At 35.4% G+C, this 19,888-nt stretch overlaps 2 protein-coding genes across 7 annotated transcripts in view; both read left to right on the plus strand.

Moving 5' to 3' along the window:
* LOC120492116 (TATA box-binding protein-associated factor RNA polymerase I subunit A) lies at positions 1-7,739 on the plus strand. Of its 3 annotated transcripts, XR_016146102.1 has the most exons (12): positions 1-180; positions 612-778; positions 1,583-1,696; positions 1,781-1,973; positions 3,057-3,172; positions 3,531-3,689; positions 3,771-3,837; positions 4,740-4,863; positions 5,345-5,499; positions 5,682-6,023; positions 6,260-6,393; positions 7,145-7,283. XR_016146102.1 is itself a non-coding variant. In XM_089118938.1 (10 exons), exons 1-10 carry the CDS (start codon positions 81-83, stop codon positions 7,605-7,607), a joined length of 1,323 nt encoding a protein of 440 aa, XP_088975064.1. In that variant the 5' UTR covers positions 1-80; the 3' UTR covers positions 7,608-7,739. The 3 variants fall into 3 exon arrangements, 2 of the variants coding, with proteins under 2 accessions (XP_088975064.1, XP_039546187.2); XM_089118938.1 differs by lacking the exons at positions 5,345-5,499; positions 5,682-6,023; positions 6,260-6,393 and adding an exon at positions 7,480-7,739 and having other exon boundaries at positions 7,145-7,299; XM_039690253.2 differs by lacking the exons at positions 6,260-6,393; positions 7,145-7,283 and having other exon boundaries at positions 5,682-6,161.
* dusp10 (dual specificity phosphatase 10) overlaps positions 7,480-19,888 on the plus strand; it is a 24,377-nt gene continuing 11,968 nt past the window's right edge. For 3 of the 4 annotated variants that reach the window (XR_005625390.2, XR_005625392.2, XM_039690256.2), the window contains exons 1-2: positions 12,639-12,855; positions 16,245-16,994. Coding sequence is in view for 1 of the 4 variants with exons in the window: in XM_039690256.2 (XP_039546190.1) it covers positions 16,280-16,994 (715 nt within the window). In the remaining 3 variants the exon portion in view is untranslated. Of the gene's footprint in view, positions 7,572-12,638; positions 12,856-16,244; positions 16,995-19,888 lie in introns of those variants that run through there. The other variant, XR_016146103.1, reaches the window with a different exon arrangement.

Here is a 19,888-nt window from a genome sequence, read left to right on the forward strand (position 1 = left end):
AATTGTTTTGTTCACACGTCCCACGTGCAAGGTGTATTTCATTCACACTCTTCATAACAGTCTCAAGAGGAAAGTGATCCATGGATGATTTAGAGGCTAATGATTTTCCACAGGATGAATTGACAAAGCGAGAACTGTTTAAATCGCCCGTTAACCATGAATTGTGGACGGATGACAAAGGTGAGTTTACTATGATATCATATGTGAACTTGTTGTTTATGTTGTAAAGTGTTAGATAAAGTTGGATATCAAAACGAAGTCAATGATCACTGCTGAGCAGAGTGCAACACCAGATCAGTGGACCGAGAATGACACAAACACAGAAGTGCAGTTCACTCAAAGTCAGCTTTATTGTGCTCGTGCCATAGTTTATATAGCAAGTCTAGGGTGTTTGCTGAGACCAACAAATAGTCAACAGTAAGTCAACATAGAAAAGAAAGGAGAGCTTTGCTGAAAGAGTAATTATACCATGTGCATTGTTGCTCCATATATCTTGTAATAACTAACATGCTAACAGGGTGTACAAGACACTATTAAACAGAAAAGATGCAAACATATTTATTCAAACACAAAGTCAAATCAATACTACTTTTGTTTTGTTTTATGTTTAGGAGTTCCCACAGAGATCTTCTTCATCAAGTCGAACAGAAAGTGTCTGAAGCGGCTCAGAGATGCGATGCTGCTTCATAACTGGCAGGAGGCTGCGGTTTATTACAACTCTTACATTCAGGCACTGGAGGCCAGGAATAGCATTAAATTGCATCCAACGGCTTCTGAGGTACAACAGCCCTTTAAATTTGGCCAAGTCGATTTATAAGCAGCTTAGAGTGCTAAGAGAGTTTTTAAATGGTTATCTGTATTGTTGCACTGTTCATTGCATCCATGGCATGTCACTTAAAGTTGCTCAACAAACAGATATAATTCATTATTTTTCATAAAAAATAAATTTCATATAAATTCATTAAATCACTGTTGTCTTATAATGCAACAAATATTGTAAAAGTAAATGGATTTAAATAGACTTACCAATCTCTGTGAATAAATAAGTAATGATGCTGCCATGAAGGCAGTTTGGCTCCGAATGTCTTGTGAAATTTGTCATTTTGACCCTCTGTACAAAATAGTGAATTACTAAGTGAAAAAACCCAAAACATTAAATTTCATTAATGTATATTAACTATTTATGTTTTTCTTCAGAAAAAAATATTTATAAAGTAGATAAAAAAAATATTTAAATTTAAAATAAAATATTTAAAAAGTTGAAATTTGAGCAAGCAAAGTTGATTTAACATGGAATGACACCGTATATGTGCTTGCAAAGTCACCTGGTTTTGTTCAATACTAGTTAAATACACTGTATAAGGAGGATTAACATTGTTTTGTAAGTATTATTACTAAGCTTTGTCCAGGCCATGCATTTTTCTTATCATAAAACCATGAAATCATCTTCAGCCTGACTTGTTTATTTGTTTGTATTTTCATGCTGGATCCTCCTATTGTGTGTTTACTACTGTCTTGTGTGTGTGTTTGCTACTGTATGGATGATGTGTTTCTCTGCTGAATTCATAATTCTGTCCATCAGATCACATGGAGAATAGGCACAGAAATTCTGCGTCATCTCCCTAACGCCACCGCTGAAGATTTCAACGCTGTAAATGAACAGTTGAAAAACAATGGAGTCAAAAACTTCTCCAAGGTATGCATTGCATTAAGAAGCCCAAACCATTGACACTGTATTCAAGGCATGCATTTTAATCAGTATGTGATGTGAATGTTGTAGATCTGTTTGGAGCATTGCTTTCATCTCCTACTAAATGGGCAGATGGAAGAAGCCAAGCGGCAGCTGTCCGGAGAGAGCTGGAGATATGGAAACTTCTCGATTGCTCAGGGTGACGCCGAAAAACTCATCCATGCATACAGTGGTTTCCTGGATTACTTGATCTGGTGGAAGAAGTCTTTTACAGCTGGAACTGGTAGGATATGACAACTGATATTTTAATAAAAAAATGGGTCTTCCTAACATCTATAGTAAACGATGGAACACAGTGTTCTCTCTCTGACAAATTACTTTATTTTTATTTATTTTTTTTAAAGCACCCTAATATGCCGGGGGGGGGGGGGTTTCCGAAGTCTTGATTGGTTTTGTTCTCTAGTAGAACAAGTTTTCATGCTTGAATGTTCAAAAGACACATTAATCTCCATTGTTGCGGCTCCTCTCTTCCCAGTCCGTCAGTAACGCTCTTTTTATTTCCTATCTCTATGAAGCTCCTCCTTCTGAAAAGCACACTGTGCTCTGATTGGTTGGCTGGATCGGTGTGTTGTGATTGGTCGAGCACTTTGAGTGCATTTGGGAAATGTCCTGCCCCTTACCATAACCACCAATTTCAGCACACTACTAACTAACTCAACCAGGCCCCGCCCCTTTATTCTGGCTATTAATTATTTAAATGAGGAATTATTGTCATGTGTTTGATCCCGGAAAGACTCAAGACTCAAATGGAGGCACTCAATTTTCCACTCTATACAAATGCGCTCGGCTCAATCAAACGCTGCACTTGTGTACGGCTCACACTCAATGGTCAAACGACTTTTGCTCAAATCAGTCAACTACAGTAGGCCCTTTAAATAACAGTTATGATATTTGCGGCTTCAAAGCGATATATAGTAGCCTGGAAGCCAGCCTGAACCCTGCCCACAGCATTTTTTGGTCGGGAAGTTCGATCTGGATGTCCGTTAACATTGTATTGCTGTAAAGGTATTTCATACAACTTTTATCCCAAGGCAAATAATCCAAAAGAACTTCGATGTTAGTATCACAAATTGAATCTGAAATGAGCGAAATGAAATTTATTTATGCTGATTTGCCGCTCAAGAAACGTTTCTGATTATTATTATTATTGTTTAAAATGGTTGTGCGGCCTCATTTTTTTTTTTGTGGAAACCTTTTTATTTTTCAGGACTTTTTGATAAATACAAAGTTCAAAAGAACAGCATTACAACAAATATCTTCACTGTCCACCAGTTTAATGCATTCTTGTCTATGTTTCTGCTATCAGATGAGGCGAGCCGTAACAATGAGATGCACAGCTACTTCAGACATGCTTCTGTGACCCTGAAGGACATCATCAGTCAGCCTGGAATCTGGGACCCTTTTGTGTTGGGTTACGTTAATGTGAGACACGATCTTACCTCGTGCAATTTGACGATTTTCTTTATTTAAAGGGTTTGTTTAGACACAAATGACAATTCTGTCGTCTTTTAATCAAACTTAAAACTCTGTGAAACACAGCTTTGTACAATCAAACAAGCTCCAAAAAAGGTCAAAATACATCATAAAAATAAGAGGTCAAATTATGCATTTTTTGTGCAAAACAAACTTAGTCATATTTTAAATTAAATTACATGAACAAATGAGACTGCTTAACGGCTTACATTTCAGTCTATTGGTTGCACACAGATATTATATTATTTAGAAGATTTAGAATTAAAAGCACAAGTCTAATGCTGTCTATATGTGTCATCCGCTGCAGATGCTGGAGTTTTACAACGATGAGGACGGCGCTCTGCAGATTCTGGAGAATTACGCTTACAACAAGGATTTCCCAACCAATCCCAATGCTCATGTGTACCTGTACCAGTTCCTCAAGAGACACAATGCCCCAGATGACAGCCTCATCGGTTCATTAAGGGTATGAAATGGTTCATCCAATCAGAATGTACGTAAAGTTTCTGATTAAAATGATTGATTTATTCTGGTTTCTGTTGCTCAGATTCTGCGCACTGTAGTCCCGAGTCATGAACTGATGCTGGATCTCTGCTCTCTCCTGCTGAGCACCAGTACGTATGAAAACTAGACATTTCTGATTGGTGTTTACTTTTAGCTTGTTGCTGTGTGGTTATAAGGATCATCCTCCTCTGTAAGTCTGTTGGGTTTATTTGTTAGATTCATCACCCACCAGTAACTGAACTGTATAGTATGGCAAGCCGTTTTAGCTTTTATTCATTTCCAGGTTATGAATTCTTGATATCAACAATTCCATTCTTTGATATCAACAATTTAATTTTCACTAGTGAAATGTCACCATAGGCTGCCATTCAAAACCAATTGTTGATATCAAGAATTGATTTCTTACTAGTTGAAATTCTATTTCACATATCAGAAATACAATTATTACTAGTAAAAACCTTAATTTTGATATCAAGAATTAAATTGTTACTAGTTGAAATGTCTATTCTCGATATCCACAATTGAATTGCTACTAGTAACAATGTTCATTTTTGATATCAATAATTCACTTTTTACTAGTGACAATTTTAATATCTATTTTTACTAGTGACAATTTTAATATTATATTTTAAAATCATGAATGTGATTGTTACTAGTAAGAAAGCCATGTTAGATATCTGAAATAATATTGATATCAGAAATACATTTTCAGATATCAAGAATTCACATTTTTGCTAGTAACCATGTAATTATTAATATCAAATTATATTTCTACTAGTAAAAAAATCAATTCTTGATATCAACAATTCATTTTGAATGGCAGCCTATGGTGAAATTTCACTAGTGAAAATACAATAACAGATATCAGCAATTAAATTGTTGATATCAAGAATGTAATTGTTGATATCAAGAATTCATATCCTGGATATGAATAAAAGCTAAAACGGCTTGCCATACTATAAAGCAGACCACTTTGATTTAAATCAGTTTTTGCTTCTTCTTTTTTTTCCAGGCCTCATGAGCGATCTAGAAGAAGCTCTCAGCGTTTCAATGGACCTTCTGGAGTTTTCTAGTTGGAAAAGTGACGTAAAGGCTTGGTCGTGTCTTCTGAACATTATAAAGTTACTCAAACGGAAGTGAGTTTCTGTTAATGTACTTCTAAAAAAATAAGTAGAATTGCCAAGTGCAAGTGAGATGAGTAAATGCACACTCGCATTTAGTCTAGAACTACAACAACCATCATGTTTACACACAACTCCTCTGCACTTACTGAATTTCTCAACATGAGGACCGGAAAGCTGTCAATCTATAAATGTGCAAAAGTAACTTGTGTTACTTATTTGAAAAAGTAACTCATATTTTGCTGTAACATAACTCTAACCATCTCAACCAGGCCCTGCCCCTTTTTTCTGCATTTTAATTATTTAAATAAAGGAATATTTTGATGTGTTGTGACTCCAGACTACAATGGAGGCGTTTCAGGAGTTCAGAAACAGTGACACTGATATAGAGGAGAACTCCCGCTGGAGGACTTTGTGCTCAAACACCAACACTAAACTCACTAAAAAACATGTGAAAAAGCATCATCCTCTCTAATGTTGATTTTTTCTCATTTAGAAAGCGCAAGGACTTTGTATTGAAGGAATGGAAAGTCAGGCGACCGCTGTGGTTCTCCTTTCACTTCAGAATCCATTACGCCAGGGTAGACATAATGGAGAACGCCAGTCTTCTGCTGATCAAGAGTGAAACTTTAAAGGTTTTAGGTCAACACTGTAAGTACATGATTGTCTTTTTCCAGATGAAATGATCAAGTTTCTATTTAGTGTCATCAGTCGAACCAGAACAGAAACCTTTGTGTGTGTTCAGACCATTCCTTACATGAATTAAAACCTGTTTTGTCTTTTGACTGTGACATATTTAATAAGTTCCTGAACATTTTGTTTTCTTTTCACAGTTTTTGAATACAGAAGATACGTTCAAAACGTATCGAGAATATGTGAAAGTAAAATGGACACATGTCCATTCAGGAAGTTGAGGAAAAGGAGGGAGGAGTTGGAGAAGAAAAAGATTAAGGAAGAGGAGAAGAAAGAGATGAAAAGGTTGGAACAGGAAATGATGGAGAAGAAAAATATGGAGGAGGAGATGAAAAGGTTGGAGAAGAAAAAGATGAAGAAGAAAAGGAAGATAGAGAAGAAAAAAAAGAAGATGAAGGAAAAGTTGGAGACGGAAGAGAAAGATGGAGAAAAAAAGAAGAAAAAGAAGGCCAAGAAGTCTAAATGCACTGTATAAAAATCATGTAAATTTGAGATTTTTCTAGATTTGTACCAGACAACGTTTCAGTTGTCCAAGTATGATGCAAGACTCTTCCTTAAAACGCTGTGTATCTGCTCATGTTGAGCTTCACTTTCAATTACAGTTTTTCTCATTCACTTTGGCACATTTCTCGAGTCATCTTTAATATTTGCAAATGAAAGACTTGTGTATTTTCAGTTAACTTTAGTCAGATGCATTAACAATGTTACTATTTCTCAGATGTAATCAACTCTATCTGTCTTGGTGTGAACCAAATGGCCCATAGATGTGTGGCCAGGGGCGGACTGGGACCAAAAAGTGGCCCTGGACTTCTTTTTTTTATTGCAAATGAACAAAACAGTAATACATACAAGGTAAGTAATCAGTGACGCATCTACAATACAGGCGAGGGGAAAAAAATACAAAAGAGGCCAACATAGTCATCGAAAGTGGTGTATGTAGGCACACAAGATCCTTTTTGTGACGGATAGGGGGAATTCGGTAGTATCAGTATAGTTCTAGTGAAGCTAATATTCACTTTAACAATCACAACAATAATATATTAATATTAGTATTAGTGGTGGTAGTATCTATGATAGTATTCACAATGATAATATTCATGACAATAGTAACACTGGCTCTAGCAATTTACAACTATTGTTCTCAACAATGGTGACAATAACTATACATTTAGCTCAGTTCACTGTACATTTGCTCTAAACTAGTTCATGGGGCCGACCCAAAACTGCCAATGAGTACAACCAACAGACCCCCAGACGCAGACATCTCCCCTCGATTCAATAACCGGGTCACCACAAAAGGCACCCCCAAACCAAGCTCCCCCAGTTTGTGACCTGTTATGGGTGGTTGGCCTTTTTTTTTTTTTGTCTTCCTCCATGGTTTGGATCAAGGTGTGCATTGGTTAGCTCCCCAGCCAGAGACACCAGTCAAGTCACATTTATTATATAGTGCTTTTTACAATACAGATTTTATCAAAGCAGCTTCACAGTGATAACATGAAAATACGTAGAGAAGGACTTTGTAACATTACAGCAACATTAAACGCACTAAAAAAAGCATCATCCTCTCTAATGTTTCTTCTGATGTTGATTTGTTCTCATTTAGAAAGCGCAAGGACTTTGTATTGAAGGAATGGGACGCCAGGCGACCGCTGTGGTTCTCCTTTCACTTCAGAATCCATTACGCCAGGGTAGACCTAGAGGAGAACGCCAGTCTTCTGCAGATCAAGAGTGATGTTTTAAAGGCTCTAGGTGAACGCTGTAAGTACATGATTGTCTTTTTCCAGATGAAATGATCAAGTTTCCATTTAGTGTCCTCAGTAGAACCAGAACAGAAACCTTTGGGTCTCAGTTTATGTGTGTGAAGTCTGTGTGTGTGTGTGTTCAGACCATTCCTTACATATTTAAAAAGTTCCTGAACATTTTGTTTTCTGTTCACAGTTTTGGAATACAGAAGATATGCTCAAAACTTAAAGAGGAAATCTGAAAGTAAAAGAAAGGAATGTGCATTGAGGAAGAGCAAGAAAAGGAAGGTAAAGAAAAAAAGAAAAGATGAAGACCAAATGTAAAATTTTGATGTTTTCTAGATTTATACAAGACAACGTTCTAGTTGTCCATGTATGACACAAGACTCTCTTTATATACGGTGTATCTGCTCATGTTGAGCTTCACTTTCTATTAAAATAATGGAATAGAGTGAACTTGATGTCAGTCTTGATTGTCACCAGCAGGGAGCGCAAATGCTGCGTTTTTGAAGCCTGGGTGTGCGTGTGTATATATCACACACAATTTAATTAATTGAAAATAAAAACAATAAATATAAATATTTATAAATTTTATATATATATATATATGGTGCTAATTGTGGCAAAAAAATGTGTATGTATATATTAGGATGTAAACATGAGTAACTTGGTTTTAATGGTATCAAAAACTAAATTAAGTTAACCTAAGTAATTTTTGGTTTAAGATTTTTTTTTTTTTGAATCAAAAATAATCCAACTAGTGATATTTCAACCGTTTATATACGGTTGCAGTCACCTAAATGACATCTCAGTAAAAAAAAAAAAAGATGCTTGCGTAACATTTTTACTGTGTAATTTTAATTATTCTTCATCTTTGATCTTTTATTCCTTGTATGATCTTCAAAAGAGATCTAATATTCAGAGTAACTGTCTCTTAAATCACTCAACCACAGATGAAAGGCAAGAAACAGCACTTTTTGTCTGGATGATCTGAAGTTGTTCGGCTTGTTGTGTAAAAATAGATTTCGAGCTCAGACTCAGACAGATGGATGTAATAATCCCATGGTTTGTGTTTGAAACGATGAGCATCTCGTCATGTGCAGCAGGTTTCGTGCGTTGCTCATCGTGACCATCTGAACACTTATGCTGAGCAAGATGTTAAAGCTCACAGAACTGAGTCATGCAAGTGAAGGATGCTGAAATCCTGGATTCATGTCTCATTCCTGTTGTTTTTCAATGTAGAAACTTTTCAGTCAGAATTGTAAGTCATTCTTGCAGGCCCATCAGGAGCATTTTGCATAATTTGGATTTCAGCAGTGAATCCAGGTCATATTTTGTCCCACAAAATTCTTAGATGGATAGATATATATACCATGGTCTGTCTGAATACTCGATTCTGATTGGCTGGAAGGTGTGCAATTTTTTATCACTTTGCCTGTGTTAAAGCTAACTGCAAAAAACGTGGCACAGGTGTGTATTTTTATTGGAATTTTACTATTTCACCGTCATTTTCTTAAAAAAATATTTTTTGCTTTAGGTACAAAAAATACTCCCTCTCAGCCCCTTTTGGACAAAAATGTCCCCATTAAAACCCATTAAAACTGCCATTTTTAATCCCCGGTTCAGTTAACTATAAAATTATGCAATCTTTGTTAAGAGGCTTTCATTCTGATGGCAAGGCTTCAAAATTTTATTTTTTACTATTTTTTTATTAGATGGTGTCATTTTTTTTTAAGTTTGGCCTATAAAACAAATGTCGCTTTATTCCTGTTTTCTGGTTCGGCATACTATAGAGCCAACTGGATAAATTATGCAACAATATTTGTGTGGGTGTGTTGGTATGGATGTCAGAGTGTGGTTAGTATGTGTGTTATAAAAAAATATGTGTGTGTTTGTCAGACTGAGAGAGAAAAACTGCAAATTCAAATCCAATCACTGTGAGCTCCAGTGGGGTTTTGCTGGCACCCAATGGGGAAAATATGTTACTACGCCCAAACAAACTGTTACTGAAAGCTCATTTTTTTGAGATATCATCCTCAAATTTGGAACACAACCTATTTAGATTTATGGCTTTGATTTTATTGTAGTTTTGAGTTCAACCTGATTTCAAAAATATATATTTTATATAAAATATTATTTTATAAATAATTTTCATAAACTTATACCTATATAACTTTTTTTTGGATTTCCTTATTATTATTTTTTTACTTCAGCAATAATCTGCAAAGGGTCTTCTTTAAAATGATACCAAACTTAAGTCTGTGCTCCAAAGCATCACATTTTTATGACAGTTTTTTGACATGGACATTTTTGTCCTCTTTTTACCTATGTGTAACTTTTTTTAATTGATGCACAAGGGTTAATTACCGCTCTATATTAATGTGCTGTCTATCGTGCACATGCATGCAGTTTATTGCCATTAAAAACATCAGCCCAACACAGGTAACATCTTGAAGTGTATCATATCCATTTGAACAGGGAAAATAATAGATTTTAATAGATTAAAATAATAGACAAACACATTTAACCTGCACAAACCTTTAATGGAAACATGCTTGTGGTTTATTACTACAACACAATTAGTAAAAAAAAAAAAATTAATAATCTTTCTATTTTCAGAATTTGGTCGTTTTATTTGAACAAAATCTAGCTAGTTCATGAATATTTTGGGGCTTACACAAATAAAGAGGTTGGGAATGACTGATTTAGGGCATAAACAATGGTTCTCTATTGCAAGGTTAATCATTTTCTTAATTAGGAAAGCCTTTAAGCACTGTCCCATCTTCGCAAATTGTGTTTGAATCGATGAGACAAAATAAAAACAACCTAATCTGAAAATAGAAACACATTAACAATTTATTTTTACTGATTTTGTATCAATAGTTCGTGTTTCCATCAACTTTTTGTACAATATAGTAGCTATGACAATTGTAGGACCGTATAATGAAATCAGCAAAAGCTATTGTCATTTTCCTCAGTTCATGTATTTCGGTCATATTTTTTTATCAATAATTTAAGCAAAAAAAAAAAAAAACTTGTGCATTTCTTACCCCTTGGTTTCAAGTAAGCTCGCGAAAATTCTTGGTTCTTGGTATATACCCCTTCACCTCACCCCTACCCCTAGATCAAAATGAGAATTGGGATAGCCCTTCCTCTCACGTGAACGTGCAAAACTAAGGGGAAGGGGTAAGACAGAGAATTGGGATTCAGCCTTAATTTTAAAAACGTTTAAAAAATTAAATTATTTCCACTTTCCACATATTTCAATGTGATTTTTTGATTACAGTAATAAGTAAAGTTTTTGGGGCATTCCTGCAATGAATTCATCATGACCGTATTTGTGGCACTGCCTTTAAACGATGCGCATTTAAAACACAAACGACTGTATTACACTAACGAGAGTGAGAAGCGCGACTGAGCAAAACACCTCTGCAAAAGAGGAAGTGGTTGTTCGTTTCCTCTTCTTCAGGGCTCTAAATATCACACCGCATGACGTCAGTTTTTCCACTGACTGATACTCACATACACACGTCTAAATATAATTTTATGCTTGTACCGGGGCAATAAAACAAGATCAGCTTTTTTAAGAGGTGAGCTTATAAAGTTAAGACACACTAACTCATTTTAATATATGTCTTATTTTTTCTAGTGCAAAGAATAGATGAGTGCAGAATTTAGAAATCCTGTTTGGTGAAAATGACACTGCACCTTTAAAGCACTCGTTAATATAAAGATAATATATCATATCTCATTAGTCACAGATGAGTAATTTTGACCATGGCATGAAGACATGTTTTAACATTTGGGACTCTGAGATAAGCGACTGTCGCCTACAAGGCCTGACGACGGCTATGAACTACACTGAACAGCAGTCATGGGCTTTAAACGGGACTGTAGTCAACACGAGTGAATCACAGCCGAACTCTGTCCACTTATCAGTTTTAATCTGCACTGGAGATACAAAACAACTCACAAGAACCTGTAACACTACATCATAACTCTCATTCATAAGTTATATTAATGTTATTGAAGGTTATTTGCTATTGAAAATGAATCTTTAAATCAAAGTTTCATAATAAATGGATGCATTAACATTATCTAAGTGTTATATAATGTAATCTAATGATGCTTGCAAAAATTAATGAAAATAATCAGTATGTCATTGACCTATTTATGTTTTTGTATTTTTATTTTATTAATAACTATTTTTGCCTTTAAAGTGTTGACATAATGACCTTACATTACTTACATATTTTATTGTATTTTTTTTTTTTTTACTTTTTTAAATTATTGTTATTTACTTTTATTTTACCTGGAAAAAGACTCAATGACATTAAAATCTCTTTTTCGGGAGTGTCCTGGCCAAGATAAGCAGCTTAGTTTACATGGACATTTAACATCAAACACACAGACATAAACAAATCTCATTACAAAAATAATTTTTTTTTTTTTTAAATGCACCTAGTTACAAACATTTACACACAATTAGTTTACTCTGATGACTATCTAATAAATCTTTACATTTAAGTTTTAAATATTTAAATTACAGTGCATTCAAACTTGTGTCCTGTCTCTTTAAGAACAGTTTGACCAAACTGTCTTCTGATTGGATAAATTGTTGTTTAATGACTAGGTTATTTTAATTTTCGCCTTTAGGTGTCGACGTAGAAAGAACCCTACAACATTTATATAATTATTTAATTTAATTAATGTATTCATTTAAACGTAGCATCATTATTTCAGTGCATTCACACTTGTGTCTTGTCTCTTTAAACCAGCTTCACCGAACTGTTTTCTAATTGGCTAAATGATACAGTAAATTCTCGTTGTTCTTTATTTTTATTTTCTATTTTTTGCCTTTAAATTGTTAACACAAGGAAGAACCTTACACTGATATTTTTATTATTTTTATTTTCAAGCTCTGTGTTTTTATTACAGTTCCGTCTCTTTAAGGCCAGATTGGCTAAATTATACAGCGAATTCTCTTTCTGATTGTATTTTATTTTTAATGACTATTTTAAGTTTTGCTTCTAAGGTGTTGACACCTTAGGGACATTATATGTTTTAGCATTGTTATTCTAATTCATTTTTGTTTTATTTTCCCCTCTTTTTGTATTTTAGTTTTAATGACTTTTTTATTTTCGCCTTTATATGTAGTTGAACCCTATAAAATGTACAGCTATAATTATTTGATTAATTTATAATCATTCTTCAGTCCATTCTCACTCGCGTCTCGTCTCTTTAAACCGGCTTCACCGAACTGTCTCCTGATTGGCTGGCAATGACATCACCCTGCGCTTCCGCACGCGCCGCTCGCGCTCCTCCCCTTTCTGGGCCGGAGTTTCTCTCCATCAGCAGTGCGAGGCTTCATTGGTTCAGGATCGTGTCAGTCTGAAGTGATACTAGTGCGGACCCGCTACAAACTCCAGCTATCAGTGAGGAGAGAGCAAAGCAGGACGGGAGGAAAATGTTGCGGGTCTTTAGCGCCGGGACCGGCTGAACGGCTCAGACTGATCGATAACTCCCCAAACACATCGGAAGAAACAAGACATTGCTTAGAAACGCGCTAAATGTAAGTCTAATGCTCATATTTAACTATGAAGAGTTGTTTGATTTGAGTCGCTACACACAGTCCCACCCATAATACACATATATATGATGTGCTTTTAACTGTTGGTAACGTCATATTTACCATAGATGCTTATGACGTGCCAGTTTCCCCTGAAATCAAACTTAATGTCCGTGCATTACTCACTGTTATCATCATATCAGTCGAGTGTGAGGCTGTAGTTGTGGTGTCTTGACAGCTTCTGCTGTGCAAAGAAAACGATCTGCAAATTGCATGCATTGTCACCGCATGAAATAATGATGATGTCTAGCCATAGATGCAGAAGCTTTTCATATTTTATTCCCAGCACGTCCACATGCTGTGTTTGGGAATGGGCTGTCCTGTGTGTGTGTGTGCTCTTTTGAATTTAATGGGGTCAGCTATTCGGTCTTGTACATTGAGAGTCTCGTGCACTTTTGAGGATCCAGAACATGTAGATTTCAGTGCAATATGTAGTTTACACGTCTCCTGCCAGTGTTTTCAGGTCGTTTAAGTGTGAAACTCTTGACAGCCAGGTTCAGTGCAGGTTCAATCGGGCCTGATGAGTACAGAGACGATATATCGCTACACAACAAGTGACAATAATGTGTCATGGATGGTTCACCCAATATATATATGTATATATATAAAATATATATTTTATATTTTATTAAATTTATATTTTATTTTATAAATATATATTTTATTGTATTAAATAAATATAAAATATAAATAAAAAATAAATATTATTATACACTATATTGAACATTATATATAATAGTACTGACACTAAAACTCTAAACTTGATTTTCCCCCTAATTTAATATATATTAAATTAGGGGGAAAATCAAGTTTTAGTGTCAGTACTACTATATATAATGTTCAATATAGAGTATATATAATAATGTAATGGGGGAATATTTGTGGGTCCTGATAATGCCAAATATCTAGTCAGTGAAAGAGTGCAAGCATATTCGTCAAAAATAATTCTGTATTTTCAGCTTCAGAATCATGAATATTTTTATTCTGCTGTCTCTATTGTCCTGTGCATTGGGTTTCAAATTTTTATTTATTTTTTTTATTTATATTTTTTAGCTTTATTGAACAGGACAGTAGAGATTTGGGGAATGGGAAAGCTGTGCGCTATATGTCGGCACTCACCACAAGACTGTTTTAGCCTAGACGTCTGTGCTGTGTCTGGACGGCTATTAGACGTCTTTTAAACGTAAACGTAAAATTGCTTGCTGGGCATTTTAGCTCATTTTATATATTTTACCCTCTCCAATCAACTTTTTAATCAAAGTGCGCTGTTCTTCATTACACTGGAGCAGGAACAGCCCATTTTACTCCGAGAGAAATGTACAGTACAGTACTGCCTTTGTCCTTAAATAAGGGCCACTTGTTTGACACCAGTTTTTTCAGAATGAATAACCTCACTACTGAAGTCCACAAAGTTATTTTGAACAAAGCGAATGATCTAATTACACAGAATAAGCAGCAATGCATGTCATGACTGTTGGTCTGTTGTTTTTTTCTTTTACTCTTCTACACCGACTAGTAAAGTATGAGTCAAATATATTTTCTACCGAAACATTGATTGATCTGGTTAGTGATGTTGGACTGCTATTATTTTGAACATAACTGTGTGCACACACATATATATATATATATATACACGCACACACACACACACTGGTAACTTAAAGGGATAGTTCACCCAAACATGTAAACTCAGTCAGTAATGACTCTCCCTCATGTTGTTCAACTCCGTCAGACTTTCCTTCATCTTTGGGACACAAATTCAGATATTTGTGATTAAATCTGAGAGCTGTTTCACTCCTTCATAGGCTTCTATTGTAATTGAAACTTGCCTGCCCAGAAAGTTATTAAAGACATCGTTAAAATAGTGCGAGTGACGACAGTGGCTCAAACTTATGTTTATCAAGCGACTAGAATACTTTAATACTTTAATAAAACTAAAATAACGACTTTATTCAACTCTTCATTTCCTTCTCCTTTGGCCTAGAGATAGTTCACGTAGTGTAACAGCGCACGCAGGCTCACTATTGGCCGACGCTGGTCGTGTGTGTGGTGTACAACCTAGAAACTTTTCACGGTTCCACTAGCCTACGTGAAATCTTGAGGACTATCATCATGAACTATGAACTGAACTAGTTCATTTTAAAATATGTGAACTAAACTTTGAACCAGTTCATGTAGAAAGTGAACTTTCTCAACACTGCTAAAGATCTTCTTTGATTATTGGCTGAATCTTTGCCATTTTGGCTGTTCCTCGATCCATTCGAATGGTAGTATTCTGATGGGTTTCTGGTTTTGGTTGCCATTTCAAAGTATTTATATATATATATATATATATATATATATATATATATATATATGAAGAGTTCAGATGCAAAAGCCTCTAAATGCCATTTGAAATTTTCTTCTAAAATGATCATTTTTATCAAACTTGTATATTTAAGTTCAGTAATTTCACTTAAATGGCAATGATAATTACCTATTAATTGTTATTTAAGTGAAATTACTGAAATTAAATATACAAGTTTGATAAAAATCATCATTAAAGAAGAAAATTTCAAATGGCATTTAGAGGCTTTTGCATCTGAACTCTTCATATATATACTTTATATATATACTTAATAATATACCATATATATATATATATATATATATATATATAAGCTGTGACGTAGTAAATCTGGTTTATTTTTTATTTTTTGGCTAGTAGAAGTTCTGAAGTCTCCGGTAACTTAAAGGTATACTCCACTTTTTTTGGAAATAGGCTCATTTTACCACTCCCCCAGAGTTAAACAGTTGGGTTTTACCGTTTTCGAATCCATTCAGCCGATTTTCTGATATTTAGAAGAATATCAGTAACCAGACAGTTTCTGGTCCCAATGAGTTTCTTTCTTCTGCTGAACACAAAAAGAAGATTTAATATAGAACAGTTAATACAGCCATTGACTTCCATAGTATTTTTATTTCTACCATTGAAGTCAATGGGGTCCAACAACTGTTTGGTTGAAGGAGTAGTTCACTTTTAAAAAAAACTTTTGCTGATAATTTACTCACCCCCATGTCATCCCAAGATGTCCATGTCTTTATTTCTTCAGTCGAAAAGAAAATAAGGTTTTTGATGAAAACATTCCAGCATTTTTCTCCATATAATGGACTTCAATGGGGACCAAACGGTTCAAGGTCCAAGTGCAGCTTTAAACGACACCAGACGATGAATAAGGGTCTTATCTAAAATGAGCCGTATTTCCAAAAAAAGTGGAGTATCCCTTTAAAAATGTAGTAACCAAATTGGCCTGTGAGTAAAAAAGTAATCTGATCTGTGTTGTGTTCCTCAGATCGTCTGGTCGTCTGAGTTCTCCGTGGTCTCTCCATGCCTCCGTCTCCTCTAGACGACAGGATTGTGGTGGCGCTGCCAAGGCCTTTACGCCCTCAGGACCTCGGACTGCGCCGGGACACCAGCTCCCTGGAAGAAGCCATCGAGGTGAAGATCCAGGACACCAAGCTTTCGTATATGCCCTCGTCCAGCGGCTCCACGCGCTCGCTGACGTGTGGATGCAGCAGTGCCAGCTGTTGCACCGTGACCACCTACGAGAAAGACGTTCGGGTCAGCGCCAGCAGTCCTAACTTAAACTCTGGCGTGGGATATGGCGTTCACGTGCCGGTGGGACACGGGAGTGCGCCGAGTCTCACCTCAAGCTTGATTAGGGGAGGCATGCGGGTCATCCACCCTAACGAGCTCGCTAAGAAGCTCACGCAATGCCCGCTGGGACACCCGATCGGCCCGGTTCCGGTCATCATCGACTGTCGACCGTTCATGGAGTTCAACAAGAGCCACATCCGAGGCGCCGTGCACATCAACTGCTCGGATAAGATCAGCCGGCGACGGCTCCAGCAGGGGAAGATCACGGTGTTGGATCTCATCTCCTGCCGGCACAGCAAGGACTCCTTCAAAGGGATTTTCTCCAAAGAGTTGGTGGTGTACGATGAGACCACGGTGGATCCGGGCCGGCTGACGCCCTCGCAGGCCCTGCATGTGGTTCTGGAGTCGCTGAGGAGGGAAGGGAAGGACCCCGTCGTTCTTAAAGGTTAGTTGCTGATGAACGTTTCCGTCATTCGAATGCTATTTCTAAGTTACGACATCTGAAAATCTTCTTAAAGGAATATAGTTCACCTAAAAATGATCATTCGGTATGAGTTTCTTCCTTCTGCAGAACACAAAAGAAGATATTCTGAAGAATATAAAGGAGTAGTTCACTTTTAGAAAAACTTTTGCTGAAAATTTACTTTTTCAGTCGAAAAGTAATTAAGGTTTTTGATGAAAACATTACAGGATTTTCTCCATATAATGGACTTCAATGGGGTCCAAACGGTTCAAGGGCCAAAAGAGAGTTTCAGTGCAGCTTTAAACAACACCAGACGATGAATAAGGGTCTTATCGAGCGAAACGTTTTATAAGCTCAAATGCTCGCCTTGCTCTACGTTCGTGACTCTCCTGTTCGAACTCATTCATCAAAATGAACGAATCTTATTTCGAGTCATTTCATGCATTTTGTTCGTTGAATCAACCAAATGACTTCGAAAAAAGATTCATTAATTTTGATGAGCAAGTTCGAACGGGAGAGTCACGAATGCGCATCACAGAACAGAGCAAGGCGAACACTTGTGTTTATAAAACTTAAACTTTTTATTTATTTTTGAAATGAGCACTTGTTTCATTAGATAAGACCCTTATTCATCGTCTGGTGTTGTTTAAAGCTCTTTGAAACTCTCATTTGGACCTTGAACCGTTTGGACCCCATTGAAGTCCATTATATGGAGAAAATCCTGGAATGTTTTCATCAAAAACCTTAATTTCTTTTAGACATTGACATCTTGGATGACATGGGGGTGAGTAAATTATCAGCAAAAGTTTTTTTTAAAAGTGAACTACTCCTTTAACCAAACAGTTGTTGGACCCCATTGACTTTAATGGTAGAAATAAAAATACTATGGAAGTCAATGGCTATATTAACTGTTCTATATTAAATCTTCTTTTGTGTTCAGCAGAAGAAAGAAACTCATTTTTGTGCGAACTATCCCTTTAAGAAAGAAGTTTAGGAAAAGAATTATAATTTAAAGAACTATAAAAAAATCTATGGTTTGGAGTCGCTGAGGAGGAAAGGAAAGGACCCCGTCATTCTTAAAGGTTAGTTGCTGTCGTTGAGCATGTTAGGAAACATTTCGATCATTTGAATGCTATTTCTTCTGACATCTGAAAGTCTCATTAAAGGGATAGTAATTCTCTTATTATTTGCTCTCCCATAAACCTGTATGAGTTTCTTCCTTCCGCTGAACACAGGAAGATATTTTGAAGAACCAAGAACTAAAGAATTGTTGGACCCCATTGATCTTTGTAGTAGATATACAAAAAAAATAATAGAAGAAAGAAACTCTTTGACATTTTTGGGTGATCGACCCCTTTAAGAACCATTTTTGGTTTCCCGGAGAAGTGAGCAGTTCTTAAAAGAACATTTTAAGAATCTTAAGAATCCTTTTCACCCTAAAGAACCTTTTGTGGACTGGAAAGATTCCATGGATGTAAAAAAAATATTTTTAATAAAGAACCTTTTTCTTTTTTTTTTTTTAAGTGTAAGTGAAACGTTAATATTTGAGAACAACTTTTTCATTTTTGAAGAACTGCTTCTTGAAAATGCAATTCAATTTAATTTATTGATGGATAGCCCCTTGAGATGCAACTTCTCATAACACAAAATGAAAATGAAAAAGATGTTCTCAAATATTTAAAGTTTTACATAATAAGTACATCTTTTTTATTTTTAAGAAGAAAACTGAAGACAATGGAGGATATCCTAACTTTAAGATGTGACTTACAATGTTTTTAAAGTCAATTATTTTCAGGAACTTGTATATTAGAACATTTTCTACTATTCCCCCAAACATTTCCTATTTTCGTAAGTTAGAAAATTGCAGTAAAGAGGTAATTTTGTTCATGTGAATTGTTTTGTGAGACTAACCCCGGCGTGTGTGTGCCCTTTCACAGTCATTTGAGTCTAGCAGAACTAGAGCTCCTTACTTCTAGAATGACTCATTATTTAACGCCTACTTTTTGTTTCACTGGCATATGATCTACTTTTCAAACATCATTCAGTGCTCTCAAAGATGATCGCACACTCTTAAACATGCCTCTGCTTGGAGTTTTTTGAAGCAACGCTTTTGAATAATCATATGGGATTTTTACATTATTATTTTTTAGCGTAATCTTTGGTTTTCTGTTTGCCACTGTTAAGCCTTGACTGTTTCTGATACACTACCGTTCAAACGTTTGGGGATATATATATATATATATATATATATAATAGGGATGCACAATATTTGATTTTGGCCGATATACGATATAACTAATTTGGCCCAATACCGATGTATTATTATTATTATTTTATGTGCAATAAAGCTTATTAAAGCTTCTATTCAATTTCTCAGTCAAGAGCAGTGAGTGATTTCCTCTTTGTGTTTTGTAGGGGATTAGTTCTCCTGAAAATTGTAATTGTCATTATTATTTACTCTCTCAAGTTGTTTTAAACCCAAATAAACGTCTTTCTTCTGTTGAAAATAAAATTCATTTGAAAGAATGTGGCTAACCAAACAGTTGCAGTCCTCCAGTGACTTCCACAGTATATTTAAGCACAAGAAAGAAAATTCGAGGGAGTAAATAATGACAAAATTTTTATTTTTGGGTGCAGTGTCTCTTTAAGGATAAGCGGCAGCATATTTAGAGAGAGAGAGACTTTTATTATTTTATTTTATTATTATACTATTTATACTATTATTATACTATTATTTATACTGTTATTACTATTTATTATTTATTTTACTTTTATTCAGCAAGAATGCATTAAATTGATCAAAAGTAACCGTAAGACATTTATAATATTACAAAAGTTAGGGAACATAAATGATGTTCTTTTGAACTTTCTATTCA

Source organism: Pimephales promelas, chromosome 13 (assembly GCF_988280905.1).
Source record: "Pimephales promelas chromosome 13, fPimPro1.hap1.1, whole genome shotgun sequence".
Classification (NCBI taxonomy): Eukaryota; Metazoa; Chordata; class Actinopteri; order Cypriniformes; family Leuciscidae; genus Pimephales; species Pimephales promelas.

Excerpts from the sequence above, each read along its gene's own strand:
- LOC120492116 (XM_039690253.2), top strand. The coding sequence starts at position 81 with ATGGATGATTTAGAGGCTAATGATTTTCCACAGGATGAATTGACAAAG. Across the intron at positions 181-611 it reads ATTGTGGACGGATGACAAAG|GAGTTCCCACAGAGATCTTC; the intron begins GTGAGTTTACTA and ends TTTTATGTTTAG. Across the intron at positions 5,500-5,681 it reads AAAGGTTTTAGGTCAACACT|TTTTTGAATACAGAAGATAC; the intron begins GTAAGTACATGA and ends TTCTTTTCACAG.